The 15,499-nt window shown below is 37.6% G+C and overlaps 1 protein-coding gene across 2 annotated transcripts in view; it reads right to left on the minus strand.

Moving 5' to 3' along the window:
- Carpa (Carbonic anhydrase-related protein A) overlaps nucleotides 1-15,499 on the minus strand; it is a 334,325-nt gene that overhangs the window by 67,715 nt on the left and 251,111 nt on the right. For both annotated transcript variants that reach the window (XM_076312333.1, XM_076312332.1), the window contains exon 4: nucleotides 7,965-8,156. In XM_076312333.1, the coding sequence (XP_076168448.1) occupies nucleotides 7,965-8,156 (192 nt within the window). The remainder of the gene's footprint in view (nucleotides 1-7,964; nucleotides 8,157-15,499) is intronic.

Genomic DNA, 15,499 nt, shown 5'->3' on the forward strand with positions numbered 1-15,499 from the left:
TCCCTAAATTCGCGATCCAGAGATCTTCGAAACACTCCAACGAGAATCGACCCACAAAGTCTCTAGATTCACTATCCAGAGATCTTCGAAACACTCCAACGAGAATCGACCCACAAACTCCCTAAATTCGCGATCCAGAGATCTTCGAAACACTCCAACGAGAATCGACCCACAAAGTTCCTAAATTCGCGATCCAGAGATCTTCGAAACGGTCCATCGAGAAGTCCGGTCGACGAAGTCTCCAGACTCGCGATCCACGTTGCAGGAAAGGTGCGCGCGCGCGCGCATGCACGTGATATACAGGCTTCCAACGGCGTGGACAACGAGCATTCAGAATTTATCATTCGGGTGGGCAGCTAGGTTCGCGAGTTCATTCGTCAGCGGGTGAGTTGCACCTAGGGCGGGTGGTGGCTGATACACCGAAAAACGGGCGGTAGACGAGGGTGGGTCGGTGGGCGCACGGGTGGGCCGGGTGATGCCGCGCGAAAGAAGAACACGGAGGGAAAATTGATGCGGCCGCGGGGCCGCAAGCACGGCCACTGATTGCGGTACGTCGCGCTCGCACCTGCTCGCGTGCGGCTGCGGATTTCGGCCGCGCGAACACGTACGTACGGCCGCGCGTCGCGGCTGAATTATGTGCTCGATTAACCTCGAATCGATTTCAGCCGCGTCGATGCAACGAGGCGACGGCCAAAAATAACGATTCCCGCTCAGAAACCGCCCACACGTCTGTCCGCGCGTTCTTTCCGCGCTGTGGACTCGTTAGTCGCTTTCGCAGATACACGAGGATACTCCGGACGAATACATCGATCGAGGAAACCATCGAGAAAGGGTGAACCATTCGAGAAGAATTTGACGATTCAAGTTCGCGCGACGATATAACCCTCGGTTATCGATACCATTCGTTCGGATACGAGACCAGGAGGCAGATTCCTCGTTTAAGTTTCTTCGAAACGATCCTTGTTCTTGAGAATGTGTCGCGCGAGACTGAGTTGGATCGTACCTTCGAGAGTCAATGTTTAACGTAGGACAGACGTAGGAGAGATCGCGATCATTTAAATATGTACATTTTCTCGAGTACGTGTTTCTCGAGATTCTCTCGAATTCGTGTCACCGAAGGGATAAGTTAGCGCGACGATGCCTCGGTTATTGATACAATTCGAATTCGAGATCCGAAGGGAGATTCATCGTTTAAGTTTCTTTAAACCGATCGTTGTTCTCGAGAATACGTACGCGTTTTATCTTCGAGAGTCGATACGAGGTGTGATTAAACATTTCGGGGACTTTTGAGCAAAAATTGTTCATTCGAAGGCGTAACCAAATTTATTTTCCTTCGAAAGAAACTCCTTCTAGAAGTACACTCCTTATGAAAATGTATTTCTTTTCCAACTTTTTTTTCATACTAATCGGACATCGAATTTAAAATAGTGTACTCGGTATTCGACGATACATCGAAAATTACAGGAGTGTCTAATATCGAATACCGAGTACGTACAAGTGACTCGATATTCGATCGTTGCAAAATACAACGCGTAATTTTGTTTCTCGATTGTTCTGAGCAACGAATATGTAAACTCGGTACGTTGTACTTCGATCGAAAAATGTGTCCATCTCTGATTACCGTAACCGGCTATACATCCGAGGGATTACATTCTTCGTTGTGAACTCGGAGGCAGCGAACGAAGCAAAATAGTTTCCAATTTTCGGTTTCGAAAGAGTTCATTAACCAGCGGCTCGACCTGAATGCGCATCGGGGAATTTTGACCGGATCATTCTGTCGCGCGATACCACCTATATTTTCTGCCAGTATTCATCGCGGAATCCGATATTAATTTCATCGAAACGGAGCGAACGCTGCGGCTCTTTTTTCGCGCGTCGAGAAAGGATTCACCCGACGATCAAGCTGAATCTAGTGACGTAATTTTCTCGTGCATAATTTCGCCACTATAAAAATACCGAGGAACGGTCCCTTTCAAATTTCACATTTTCGTGTATTCCTTCGATGAAGAAAAAATCTCGACGAACCCTCCGATGTAAAATTCAATTGCTATTTTTAATCTTATCAATCTTCTTACTCTTCCTCTTTATCACGTTGCAATTGCTGTTTCTCTTTAAATATAATTTGTGTATTCTGAAGGGAAGCACGAACTATTCCTGCGAATAAATTATTGTTTTCTTAAAGTTTTTAACAATACAGATGGAATTGAAACATCTTTATAAATTTTGGCAACAATATCACGTTTGTTTTGGCATTGGTTATCTAAATATTTTTGTTTTAATCTAAAAATGTGATTCAGTATAATCGATTTATTATAATCGACCGATCGACTGGTTGAGAATAAGAGCAGAAATTGTTTACGAACATCTTTGACCCGTGAGATTAAAATAAATAATTGTAACATTGTAAATTTGTTTCCCTTTTCTGTTTTAGATAAAAGTTTCTTTATATTTCTGGAAAATACATTCTCAGTTGTTCCTATGTTTTCAAGTGAAGCCTTATCGTTAACATATTCAAACTAAACTGCATAATTAACAGGCGTGCAAGCCTCAACTGATAACATGTTTCAATTTATGTGCCAGATATCTTTCCGCAAGGTTTAAGCGATTCACGCAAGTACGTAGATATTCCGTTAAGGCACTTTACGTTAAGTAATTTTCGAAACAACGTTTAGTACTCGCGTACACGGGGTACGTAAAATACATTAAAAAAAGATATACGTAAATATATTCCGTACTTAACCAGTGAAAAATTTAATTTCTAACATTTAAAATTCATTCTACACGGATCTATCGTGTTTGCTCTATAAATGTTTTTCGTTTTCGAAGCAATGTTTGAAAAAGTTGTTCAACTCGTTTAATTTTATCCAATGAAAAAATAACTGGTTTTATAAAAATTGGATCGCACTCGATGAAACAATTTTCGAGCCACAATGTGTATTAAATGCGATTAAGGATTTTAAAAGTAAACGTTTGTATTTTAGCATGCATTTGTATATTGTCACTGTTGTGCGATTTAAACGACAAAGGAACAATAAAGCCGAAACGTAATCGTACTTTCGCGTAATCTCGTATTTTCTTTTCTTGCTACGTTTCTTCCACAGAAGGATTAAAAATGAATTGCGAATCGAATTCTGTAATTTATCGAATCAGTACGCTCCCCATCGATATGCAAAATACCTTCGCCGACTGGTTAAACGTAGTCCAAAGAGAATCGTCCGCTTAAAGACATTTACACACCATTTTTCATTCATACCGTCGATTCTATCGCCTACGTATGCACTAGGTTTCCACATTATCGAGAATCAATAATTACCGTCGCTTGTGAGGTTCATTAATTATATATTTTTATTTCTTGGACACGGGGATACGAATTATTGCACGGTATTACGAGCGCATGGAAAAATATAGAAATAAATGCTGACGTAGAAACAAGAGAACTAAGCTCGGAAACGTTGTAAAAAAAAATGTGGCAATAAAATAATATAGAATAAGGAAAATAGCAAAGAAAATGAAAGAAAAGTCGAGAATAAGAATACAACTGGATCGTTCAAATTATTTTCGATACTAGCGAATAGAAAATTACTTTAAGTAATTTTTATGTCGATATTGTTCACAAAGTACCAACTGATTATAATATACTTTTTATGAATCAATTTTCGTTCAAAATTTCCAAGCTTAATATCGTCTTTTTTTAAAATGATACGTTTAGATTTTTTTTCTACTAAGCATAATTTAATAATATAACAAACTCCTAGTACTGAAGTACAGTATTAACAGTGAAAAAAGCACAAAAATGTACCTATTCTAAATTAATATCTCTTCAGATACTCAGCAACTAAAATACTAGAATTCAGTCTTCATTGACCTTAAATAAAATTGATTTCAAGTGACCTTGAATTATAGGTGAAGATACACAACATCTGCAGCAACATCAGAACACAGTACACTATTTTTTAACATTCGAGACGAATCTCAGAAACGATTAATTTTACAATATATTCCCCCGTGGAAGACTTCCAAAAAATACAATCGAATCGTAGACGTTTCTGTGTTCTTCATGTGGATCAAATAACACAAATTTATACATACATAATAATAGAAGAAAATGTAAAATGCGAATTTCGGGATATTTTGTCCCGTTGATAAGAGAAGCAAAATATCGTCGTTAGATTGTTACCGAGAGACGCCTAATAGCCGAGGAATTTTCGAGCGCAACGACCTTGGTGCTCTTGACTCTAATTAAAATCGAAATCGTTGACGATAACTGAAGCTGCGCCACATTCTTTCGCGGTCCGTCGACGTCCACGAGAATTGGGTCGTATGTAAAGAGGGTTTGCTCGTCGGCAGGATAAGCGGGCCGCGGTTAATTGGGTCATCGTCGCGTCGCGTTTAACGAATGTTTAATTTGTCTCGTTACGAAGCCGGCTCGTGATTAATTTCGATTAACTGCATCGACGAACTGGCCGCCACTCGCGCCTTGTTACGCTTCTAATCTTCCTTATCGTTCGTTCACAGAAATTATTTTACCGCTTTCCTGTCGGGAAGAAGGATGTTCGAAAATGATCGATTTCGGTATCGTCTCGAAACGAAAAATTCACCCAAGAAACTACGAAAGAACGAAATCTTCCATCGAAGAAAAAATGTATAATATTTTCCCGAGAAACGATGGGAACGATAATAACAATTATTAGGTAAGGTCATTTTACTAAGAATGGAGAAACACGATTCACGGTGTTTGTATTTTGCGTATGTTAACATAAATATTTTGCATCGATTGACCAAAGTATTTATATTTCTTTATTAATTTTGAACAATTTTCCTATTATTTTTCGAGGAAGCATTTTTTCTTCTTTGGGAGACACTCTGAACGATCTTGAATGAATTTTTAATTTCCAGGCGATGACAGAAATAGGTATTTTTTAATATTCTGCTTTTAACCGTTTCATCCGTATAATGTAATTTCATTTCGACGTTTTTTAAGCTCCCAAAGTGTTCTTCGAAATATTGACAGTGAGAGCTATCGAAACGAGAAGCGGACGATCGAATAATTAATATTCGCATTTTTAAACATACAAGAATATAGTATTTTAATCGTCGATATTCGTTACGAATAAATAATAAACGGCTCGTTAAAAGCGGTGAATCGTTTCTCAAGCAGATTTATAAAATGTTCTTTAACGGAAGGGAGTGGTTTCCTGAAATCTGCGTTTCGTTCTAAGTTGCTAGACAAGTCTCGGCGAAGAGGTCACGAGCAGTCAAGGACGAGACATACTTTTTCAGAAACCACTTCCCTCCATTAAGGAACGTCTTTCGAATTTTCTTAGATGATGACGCACCGCTCCTAATGCGTTACTTATTACTTAATACATAGTTTAGTAAACGGAATACGTTCTCCTTCTGATTGAATATTCTCTATCTAATGGTTATAAGCAGTGGAAAATTATATATAATTAAAATGTCACTCAACAATGCCCAGAAACAAAGTTGTTGTTCAATGCATTTTAAAATATAGAAAATATATAACACGTGAATTATATCAAGAAATTATATAAAATGTGTGAAAAGCAAGAGATGTCTGTTTACGTAACAGAATTAATTATGAATTACATCGTAAACAACACGTTCAAATACCGAGCTATAATATTCATTCCCGTTCTTGTGCATAATAGGAACAAGCACTTTAGCTGCAGTTATGACAGCAAGCACTCTTGGGACTTTTCCCGTGTTCCAAATTGACATCCCCTACCTGTCATGTCATTCCGCGTTTCCTTGGCCTACTACAATCTCTGACAAAAAATAGTCGATCGAACGAGTCGACGCCTCGATCGTACGAAATTTAGTAAACGTAGAAAAATTATTTGAAATTATAAAACGAAACTAACGTTTATTAATTCTTTACGTTACGAAAGAATTTGTAAATGATACTATACGTTAAGAATCGAATTAAAGAAATTAACCTAAAAGTTAGAGAACAACTTGAATTTACTTCGTGTGAAAAATAAACCTCTCGACGACCTTAGGAGTAAATTAAACAAACGAAATTAATCGAAATAAAAATGACAATAGAAACTTCCTTCCTTCTTTCTCCTCGATTGCACCACTCGTTACGAGACACCCTGTGCAACATTAATATAATACACCACATCTGACGAGAAAAGTTTCGCTTTTGCTCTTATTCACGAAGTAATTTCTTTCGACAACTTTGATTATCGAAGTTACTTCGATCCTCGTGCAAACGCAACGCGCGTCAAATAAGACGAATTGGAAAAATATGGCGAAACCACGGAAGTAAAAACGCAGGAAATAGTAGCGATACTTTTTAGCGAACAAAAACTCCAGAGGCGACTGTTCGCGTCGAAAAATCGAAGAAAAAGTAGATTAAATTTACTTTTCGGGAGAAAATGTATCTAATACGGGCGACAAGGCACGTGACCTACTTTTCTTTTTTTCTTTTTTTTTTTTGTTTTTCTTTTCCCCACGGAGCGGTAGAAAACGATCGCCCGAAATGGGAGTTCGTGTTAATTTATAATTAAAGACCCGAATCATCGGTGGGAATTTTCAACGCGAACCGTCAATATTAGCTTCGTGAAAGATTCAATGATTCGGGCAATACACTTCTAAACTATTCCGAAAGCTGAATCACTAATTCTCTTTATTTCCTCGACTCTTTTTCAACTTTCTGTTCTGGTTTCGTTGCGGCCACAAAATGGAAAAATTTCCGAGCGCAGCGGAAAGAAATTTATTTCATTCTCTAAGTGATATGAAATCAGTCGTTTTTTTACCGGTTTCCTGAGTGAATCGTATCAGGTTTTGCCAGACCGTGGATTGGCGATATTAAATTCTGCTGCAGCTGAGTATAAATTTCCAGAAATTTTGGCTAGACCTCCGCGTAATATGCGCAGCATTATTTTTTGGGCCACTGTTTCGCGTAACGTTTATAAAAAGTAAAAGTAAATTGTGATTTTACGAAGGAGAAATTATATTACCTTTCGCGCGTATTTCGTGTTATCGCAGTTTGCGTTAATAAGATGGAGAAATTTTTCGCTCTTCTGCACGGCTTATCGTTTCGGTGAATACCGATCGGAGGTATGGAATATTTCCTGTGCAATCGTATAAATGTATTATTGTCCAACAAATCTGGTTTGACAGTGAACAATTGAGTATTCGAGTATCCGTATCTAAATATAATTATATAAAAAAAAAAAATGAATTTAAAGAACTTGATCCATAGCTATAGTGAGAACTTGATTCATAGTTATAGCAAGAACTTGGTTCATAGTTATAGTAAGAACTTGATTCATGGTTATAGCAAGAACTTGATCCATAGCTATAGTAAGAACTTGATTCATGGTTATAGTAAGAACTTGATTCATGGCTATAGTAAGAATTTGATTCATAGTTATAGCAAGAACTTGATTCATAGTTATAGCAAGAACTTGATTTATAGTTATAGTAGGAGCTTGATCCATAGCTATAGTGAGAACTTGATTCATAGTTATAGTAAGAACTTGATTCATAGTTATAGTAAGAACTGGGTTCATAGTTATAGCAAGAACTTGATCCATAGCTATAGTAAGAACTTGATTTATAGTTATAGTAAGAACTTGATCCATAGTTACAGTAAGAACTTGATCATAGTTATAGTAAGAACTCGATTTATACTTACAATTAGAACTTGATTCACAGTTATAGTGAGAACTTGATTTATAGTTACAATTAGAACTTGATTCACAGTTATAGTGAGAACTTGATTCATAGTTATAGTAAGAATTTGATTTATCATATATCCAATATGCAAGTTTCTTCGATTGTTTATACCTTTTAAAACGTACTCTACTATACCAATTAATCTTCCGTTTCATAGGTTTAGGTTTTCATTCGTACGCGAACGGCATCGAATTTAGTTTTCAAAGAAGTATCTCAGATCGAAGTTAAAATGTTGAATACTATGGTAAATCACTCACCTCGGCAGGGAAAGCGTAGTTGTCGATACGATGCTCCGAGCCGTGATCGTTCTCCATTCCATAGTGAATATAGATCTCTTCGAATTGGTAGTGATAGGCCAACGGGCCACCCGTTATATTGACTCGCACCTTTGCCTCCCGATCAGCTCTGAATACCAGGAACTGACCGGTGTTGTGTAAATGTCCGGAAACCTGGAAACGAAATTGATCGAAGCTTTTACCACGTGTGCGACGGTTATGAAAATATATTTAAAATAGTCGAACGTGCCACCGAATTTGGTCACACGTACACACAGGGTGTCTTGGAAATAACTGGCCAAACGACGAGAGTTTGATTCATCAGCCTTGTCAATGAGGATTACATTCACTATTTAGATCAGATTGATCGTATTTTTGGGTCGAGTTATACTTGTAACGCAAGGTTAGGTCAATCGTATTCCAAACGAGGATTATATTCGTAGTATACGTAGGTTAATTACACTTGCAACTAGGTACACGTTTCTAATCTAGGTTAGGTTAATTATATTCCTAAATAGAACCACATTCATATCCTAGCTTCGGATTAAACGCATTCTTAAATATTCCCAATCGTATTCATAGTCAGAACGATATTTCTAAACTAGGTGAGGTTTACTTCTGTTAATAACAATACACTTGATATCTACGTCTATCGTATATTCATTCGATTTATATTCTACGTAACTCTAGTGCAATAAAAACGTATCAAATTTCGATCGAAATAGCAAACTTTTAATTTAGACTGTTTCAAAATTGAATCTTTTTCATCTTTCGAAGCATATTTCGTGAAACTACACCGCACAGAAAGAATATTTACAATCTAAGAAACGTATTCTCAATTACATTATCGTACAATAATTGTTCACTCGTACGATGAATAAACGAGCACTGATACTTCGAGCGGTTATTTCTAGGAAACCCTGTACATCTATCCGCTCGTGTAGCCATATATCTTACATACAAAATTGAACATGTTTTTGGTTAATGAAACCCGTTTTGCAGTATCGACAGCGCGTCGTGACATTTCCTTTACGGAAATTGGAATGCACGTTAATTGCGCGAAATCGCGAGGAGAAATATACTCGGAAATTCCGCGTATATCGATTTCTGGTTTTATCACCGGCAACGATATCGGGAACAATGATTTTCGATGTTCGAAGTAGCGATTCGATTATTCTATCGTTCACTCTGAATTTCCTAATGGAAACGAGAAGAAAAATTGCAGATTGCTCGTGAAACAGAGTATCGATAAACGAACCAGGGTGTACATTACCGGATTATTACGCAAAACTGTTCTCTTTGTTATTCGTTCAACTTAAAAGGAGAGTCGGTGTCGGTGATAAATAAAGAAATAATCGATACAAAGCACCACCGACGCTTTACGCTCGCGAATAACGCGAGGAATTATGTTTTCTTTCGTTTCACAGTTATCGTAATTACGATTCCCGTTTGTATTTGCTATCTCGCTTGGCTCGCGAGAGGCGCGAAAATAAAATCACGTCGAAGATGCGCCGAGTACCGACGAACGATACGCAGAAAAGGAAAACACGATGCGCCGGGATACAATTAAAATAGCGTAACTCTATCAAGTCCCGCACGAAACGCAATTATCCGGTATTACGCATTCCGGACAAATCATTTTCGTTTAAATCACCGTTATTTCCGTAAAATTTCAATCCACAACCGTTCATTAAATTACAATCCCTCGCGTAAAATTTCACCGGGTCGTAGCCGCATATTCCGTGAAAAATGAACCGGTGATTAAACTATCTTCGACGAACTTCGCCCGATTAGAACACGTATCGTTTCATATTTTTGGTAATTGCTAGTTTTAATATTGTTTCGAAACCCGATTATCGCAGAGTATATCGTTGACGTTGTTAAAACGTTCTTTGTTAATTTGCACGAGATCGATCATAGTCGATTAAATTCCATTCGACGAAATCTGCGCGATATCTGAAATTTGAAATTTCGTCCCGATCGACTCGAATTACCATACATCGTTATAAATCGAATTTTCTTTCGTGTTAGATCGATCGCGTTTCGTATTTATTTGTGTACCCCGGGACGAAATTGGTTTTCGCATTTATCGAAATTAACATTCAGAATTTTATTTACGGAGATTGTTAAAACAAGTGTATAATGGTCACTAGAGATTAAACGAAAGATCGTTTTGCGATAGATCCGAATCGCATAAAATTTGCGATATTTCCGTACAAGTATCTTCTTTTGTGATTAACTATCAACGAATATTTTTCAGCCATGGATCACTATACGCATGAAAACTTCTACTTGGAAAATAAACGAAAAAATATAATTTTATTAAGAAAGTCGAAATTAATCTTTATATCTTCTGAACGTTTTAATGAATAAAAAATGACCAACATCGAATTATATCACCTTTCGAAACCAAGCAAGATTTAAATAACATTGAAGAAAATTTTGGTTTGGTTTGACTGTTTTGTATAATAACGTTTCGACTGAAATTATAGATTTATTTCTGTTGCATATTTTATCTCACTACTACTCAACTATAAACGCAAATGTAAACACATTGATCGTGAAAAGAAAATCTACATACTTTTAAAACAAGAAGACAAAGTATAGAATGAATAAAAAAATTAAATGATTTATCTGAATTTACATAGACAAATTTAGTAGATATAGAGTAAAAATTACCTTAGTTATTTATGCGATTATATTGTACCCTATCATTTGATCACAGAAAAAATACAAACAGGAAGTGTACGATTTCGACTAGAAACGTTTGGCACTTAATGTTATTCTGATTTGAGTCTCGAACATAAATTTTCCAAATACGGTAGCATGTTCACGACTCTAAAATTCGGACTTTTATCGCAACGATAACTTAGAATCGAACCGTAAACCCTGAATTAGTATTAGTCGTTTTCCCGGAGAAACGTACGGTCCTAAAGAGAAACAAGCCTGACTTTTGTTGTGATTTCTGTGCTCGTTACCGAACGAGCAGCATGAAAATTTCAAGAAAACGTGCTACGAATCCAAAGGATGGCCACCATAATGGAATCCAGCCGGTGGAGAACGAAAGGCAACCATCGAAACGGAATGCGTGAATATGAAAATGGGACGCCGGGTTAAGTGAGATAAATCGATGTAAGTGAGACAGGATTTTTACTATATGTACCGTTTTACTCATCGATGATCGTCGAGAAATATTTGCCTACGAATGAAAACGTCACTTACGACGCGATCGAATGTTCTTCGTAATTTTGTTTGCATTATGAATATTCAATTACCAACGAGCTTGATAATAGCTGTCAATATTTGTATTTAGCGATGATTAACAACCTGGTTTCGAGCCTTCGAATATTTCGAATCGGTGTATTATTAACCAGATAGAATTTAGATCGATTCGAATCGTTTTCGAAGAGGTGTGTATAATACACTGAAGAGATTCGCGAGAAGTTTGGAAAGTAAAAAAGAAATAAGATGTTTCCTTGTAAAGAAAAAAATTTAACAGTACGTATCAATTTTAAAAAATAGTTTACACTTTTTGGTACCAACGAGGAAATATGACGAGAATATTCTCGATATAAATGTTAACAGTTTCATTGAGACGTTTGGACAAGATCGATCATAGAAGAGAACTTTTAATTCGGTCGAAGATATTTTGTAAAGATTCATTTTTTCATACGAGTGTAATTTAAATATTCGACTCTTCTTACGGTTTCGATGTTTCTCGTCGTTTCTTTTCCCTGCGAGATTTTGTTCTTTTAAGTCGCTCAGCGAATTATCGTTTAAATAATCTGTGTGTTCAACGCCTCTGATTAGTCACCCAAGGGATGGAGAAAGAGAGACAGCGATGAAAAAACTTGTCTTGCCAACAAGACAAACTTTAACACTTCCAGAGCAGTTACGTACACGAATACAGATTAAGGACCCTTATCAATTCTAGTTCAAACGTTTAAGGCGCAAGTTTCACAAGGTGGTAAGATAAGCTCCGTTGTCAGAAAAACACGATTACTGTTCAAATGTTTGGATTGTTCTGGTCCAGGGACGGGTGAAATAATATTCGGATAAAAGACGATGAATAAAATGAACTTGCAACGATTTATTCGCGACGCTTATTCGATTGGACAAATTTTTATTCGTACAATGCGAATTTATTCTTTATATAATTCAAATTTTAATCTTTGTTCAACCTTGAATCTAATCTTACGTTCTAGATAACGATCCTGTGAAGTATGAAATCATAAAATATAAATGGTTGTCGTTTTAGTAATTTCCAAGAACGACACAAGATAAAATATATATATTTGTCAGAGCTTCGATTTGCAAAAAATTAAATTAACCAATGTTAAATGCAACTACGTGCTCGATCTCTACTGCAGGTTACGATCGGTTCGACGATCAAGATCGGACATATTTAAACGAACATTTGGCAAGTTGCAAATTCACGAGACACGCGACTCTAAAAATTAAAATAAAATCAAAATTCGAACGTCCAATACGGAAACGGCTGCATTTGTTGGCTTTATGAATTTACTGTTGCACCGCAACACGTACATCGTAAACGTCAACAACCTCTTGCTGGGATCATATCCTAGGATTAAGCGAACCTCGGTTTAAGCAGGATTAAAGGGTCGTTCCACTTTGGAAGTTCAGAAAAAGGAGATATCTTCGAGTATTTACGGGGATAAAACTGTTGCATCGATTGTGTAAACATTGATCACAAACGTGCCCCGATTATCGTAGAACATCTCCAAATATTTTTGCTACAACGTAACCAATATTTCTTTAGAAAGCAACCGAAAAGAATTCTACAATTAAATACGTGAAATCGTACAAATGATACCAAAACGACGTAGTTTCTCAAAAATAATTAACCTCTTGGATAATTCACGCGAGAAAATTAAATAAACTATCCACCCTAATAAACAAAAACTCAAACGAAGTCCCCACTTCAACCATATCCACTTTTAATTACACCCTATTTTTAAACATTCTCGAAATAAACACCGAACGTGGAAAAAATACATGGAGCACAGGACCCCTGTGCTCGTGAATGTTTAAATTTTCATTCCTAAATTCTAGACACGATTCTCCACATTTGGTTCGTAAACAACACCGATTGGACGCGTTCTTTCCAAATAAAAAAAAAAAAACAAAAAAACTCACCGTCTCTGGAATTGTCCCCTTTAAAAAAAAAAAAAAAAATATCACCAAATTCTCCACAATTCCCCCGAAACGTGATCCAACCGTTTCGTATATCCCGTGCAGGACGCGTCACCGATAAAATATCGTTCCCAAGACGATTCTCTCGATATCGCGCTAATTCGTTCCGCGTGGCTCGAGCGAACAAGCCGAACGTGTTTCGGGAGCCACGAGCAAGAAAGGGCGTGAACTCGTCCCCGGTGGATAATTGATTAGGCATTTAATTGGACGGAATAGCAAGGCCAGACACCGTGCGCCGTGTCGGTCGCGCTGGCGGCCTGGCGAACCCTGCAAGACGAGGCCGGGAAGTCCATTTTCTTGTACGTCGCGGGGTAGCTGAATTATGGCGTCATCAGTTAGAAATAATGAGGTAACCTCGGGGGGAGAGAAACCAGCCGCGGACGACGCGTCGGCAAAAGTCACCGGGTAGGAGATAACTTATTATTTTGCAATAGATTTCCGTCCCCGCGAGCCACGCTTACGCCGCCCTGTCTTTATCCGCCTTACGAGCTCCCGGGCTCTCCCATTAACCCCGCTCGCGCCGTTTCCATTTCGTCGCGCTTGTTTCGCCACCGACCCCGTATAACCCGAGTCTGTCCCGTTCTCGCCCGCGTCTTTCCAACCGGTCTACCCCACGTAACAGTTTTCCATTCGCGACGTTTTCCCGCTTGTAAATTTTCGAACCAGCTCCGATGCAACGCCGTGCCGCTTGAATTATTGGCTCCGATGTGCGCAAAAATTCGCGCAGCATTTTCCTGACAAACGGCCACGCGTATTTTTCACCTCCTCGTTCCCGCCGGCGTCGAATTCCACTCTATGAGAGGAGCTCGAGATTATTTCTGTTTCTCGCGCGACTTCGTCGCTCGTATCCCTGTTCTCGGTCGAGTTCTTTTCGAAGAAGATTTTCCAGGGGGAAGTGCGAGTATACGGGGATGTACGGAGTGGATTACGCGAGATCGTTGATCGAAGGAATTTTTTGTTTTGAATTTACGACGCTTCGTTTCGTTTTAATAACGTTGACCGTAATAATTCGATCGAGTAATGATGAAAATAGTAATAATAATAAAGAATGATTTAATAGAATAATAACGGTAATAATAATTCGATAGAACCGTAATAATAATGGTAATAATAATAGTAACAACAAGAATAATTGAATGGAATAATAATTTTCTCGATTATATAAAGAAGAGGATAATTGTTTTTGTGGACGAATTAATCTTTACGAGAGATATCTTCGTTTCTTGTTCGGGGGTTTTTTTTTTTGAAGAGGAAGAGTTTGAACGGAAGTACTTGAGGATTACAAAGTAGATTATGCGAGTTGACTGAGCGACGGTGCTGAGGCAATTCGTATTCTTGTATTTGTGACGCTTTGTTTTATGGAACAGCGAATATAAAGGTAGACGTCAAAAGCGATCAAAGTGGCTATTTCGAGATGTGTTTAATATCGAAACATTAATTGAATATCAAGAATATTCAAAATATTAAGAATGTTAAAAATATTAGGAATATTAAAAATATTAGGAATATTAAAAATTATTTTGAAATCTGTAATCGATATAAATCCCGTGACATTCATATTTGCAGGAAATTGTGTTTTTTCCTTTTTACTTTTATATGTAAAATATCATGGAAGTGCTGAATGTTCCTGCACTTCGTCAGAACTTTTATTTAAATAAACAAAATTCTACCAAAAGTTTACAAAACCACGCACTGTGTGATTAGTATATTTATAATAATTAATAGTTTTCATCGATAACTATCGCTATATTCGCTTGAGAACAATATAATCTTCAACGTTCGACTTGAATCGTACTCATCCGTAGATCTATATCTTTCGCGAAAGAAGAAAGTTTCGTACGACTATCGATTTCGGTAAATGTTACCCACTTTGATCCCGACGAAGGTAGTTTCTTTGGGAAATAACACTCGTGGACCACGGTTAATCTTAATTACCAGAGTCGACGAGTGTCGTTTCACGTTGGGCCTACCATTGTTAAATTTAATTGCAAAACGATTCGTTGGGTAACAACGCTATCCGAACGTTTCGAGATTAAATCTAAAGGTATTAAATCTCGGTGCTCAAACGTTTCGCGAATGTTGAAATATTTTAACGCTTTTGACAAATGAATTACGGCACATGAAATTGGTCTGTGTAAATTCAGACGAATGTACACTATAACAGGATTGTATGTTGTCAGACATCAAGCGAAAACGTCGGACTCGTGTGTTTTCGCGCGACGAGAAGAATTGAATCGTGCTCGGCCAGACAGTTAGCAAAGTATTATAGAATAGAACCGTGTGTAGGCATACCCGAGTAAAAA

The sequence above is a fragment of the Ptiloglossa arizonensis genome, chromosome 5, assembly GCF_051014685.1.
Source record: "Ptiloglossa arizonensis isolate GNS036 chromosome 5, iyPtiAriz1_principal, whole genome shotgun sequence".
Taxonomy (NCBI): domain Eukaryota; kingdom Metazoa; phylum Arthropoda; class Insecta; order Hymenoptera; family Colletidae; genus Ptiloglossa; species Ptiloglossa arizonensis.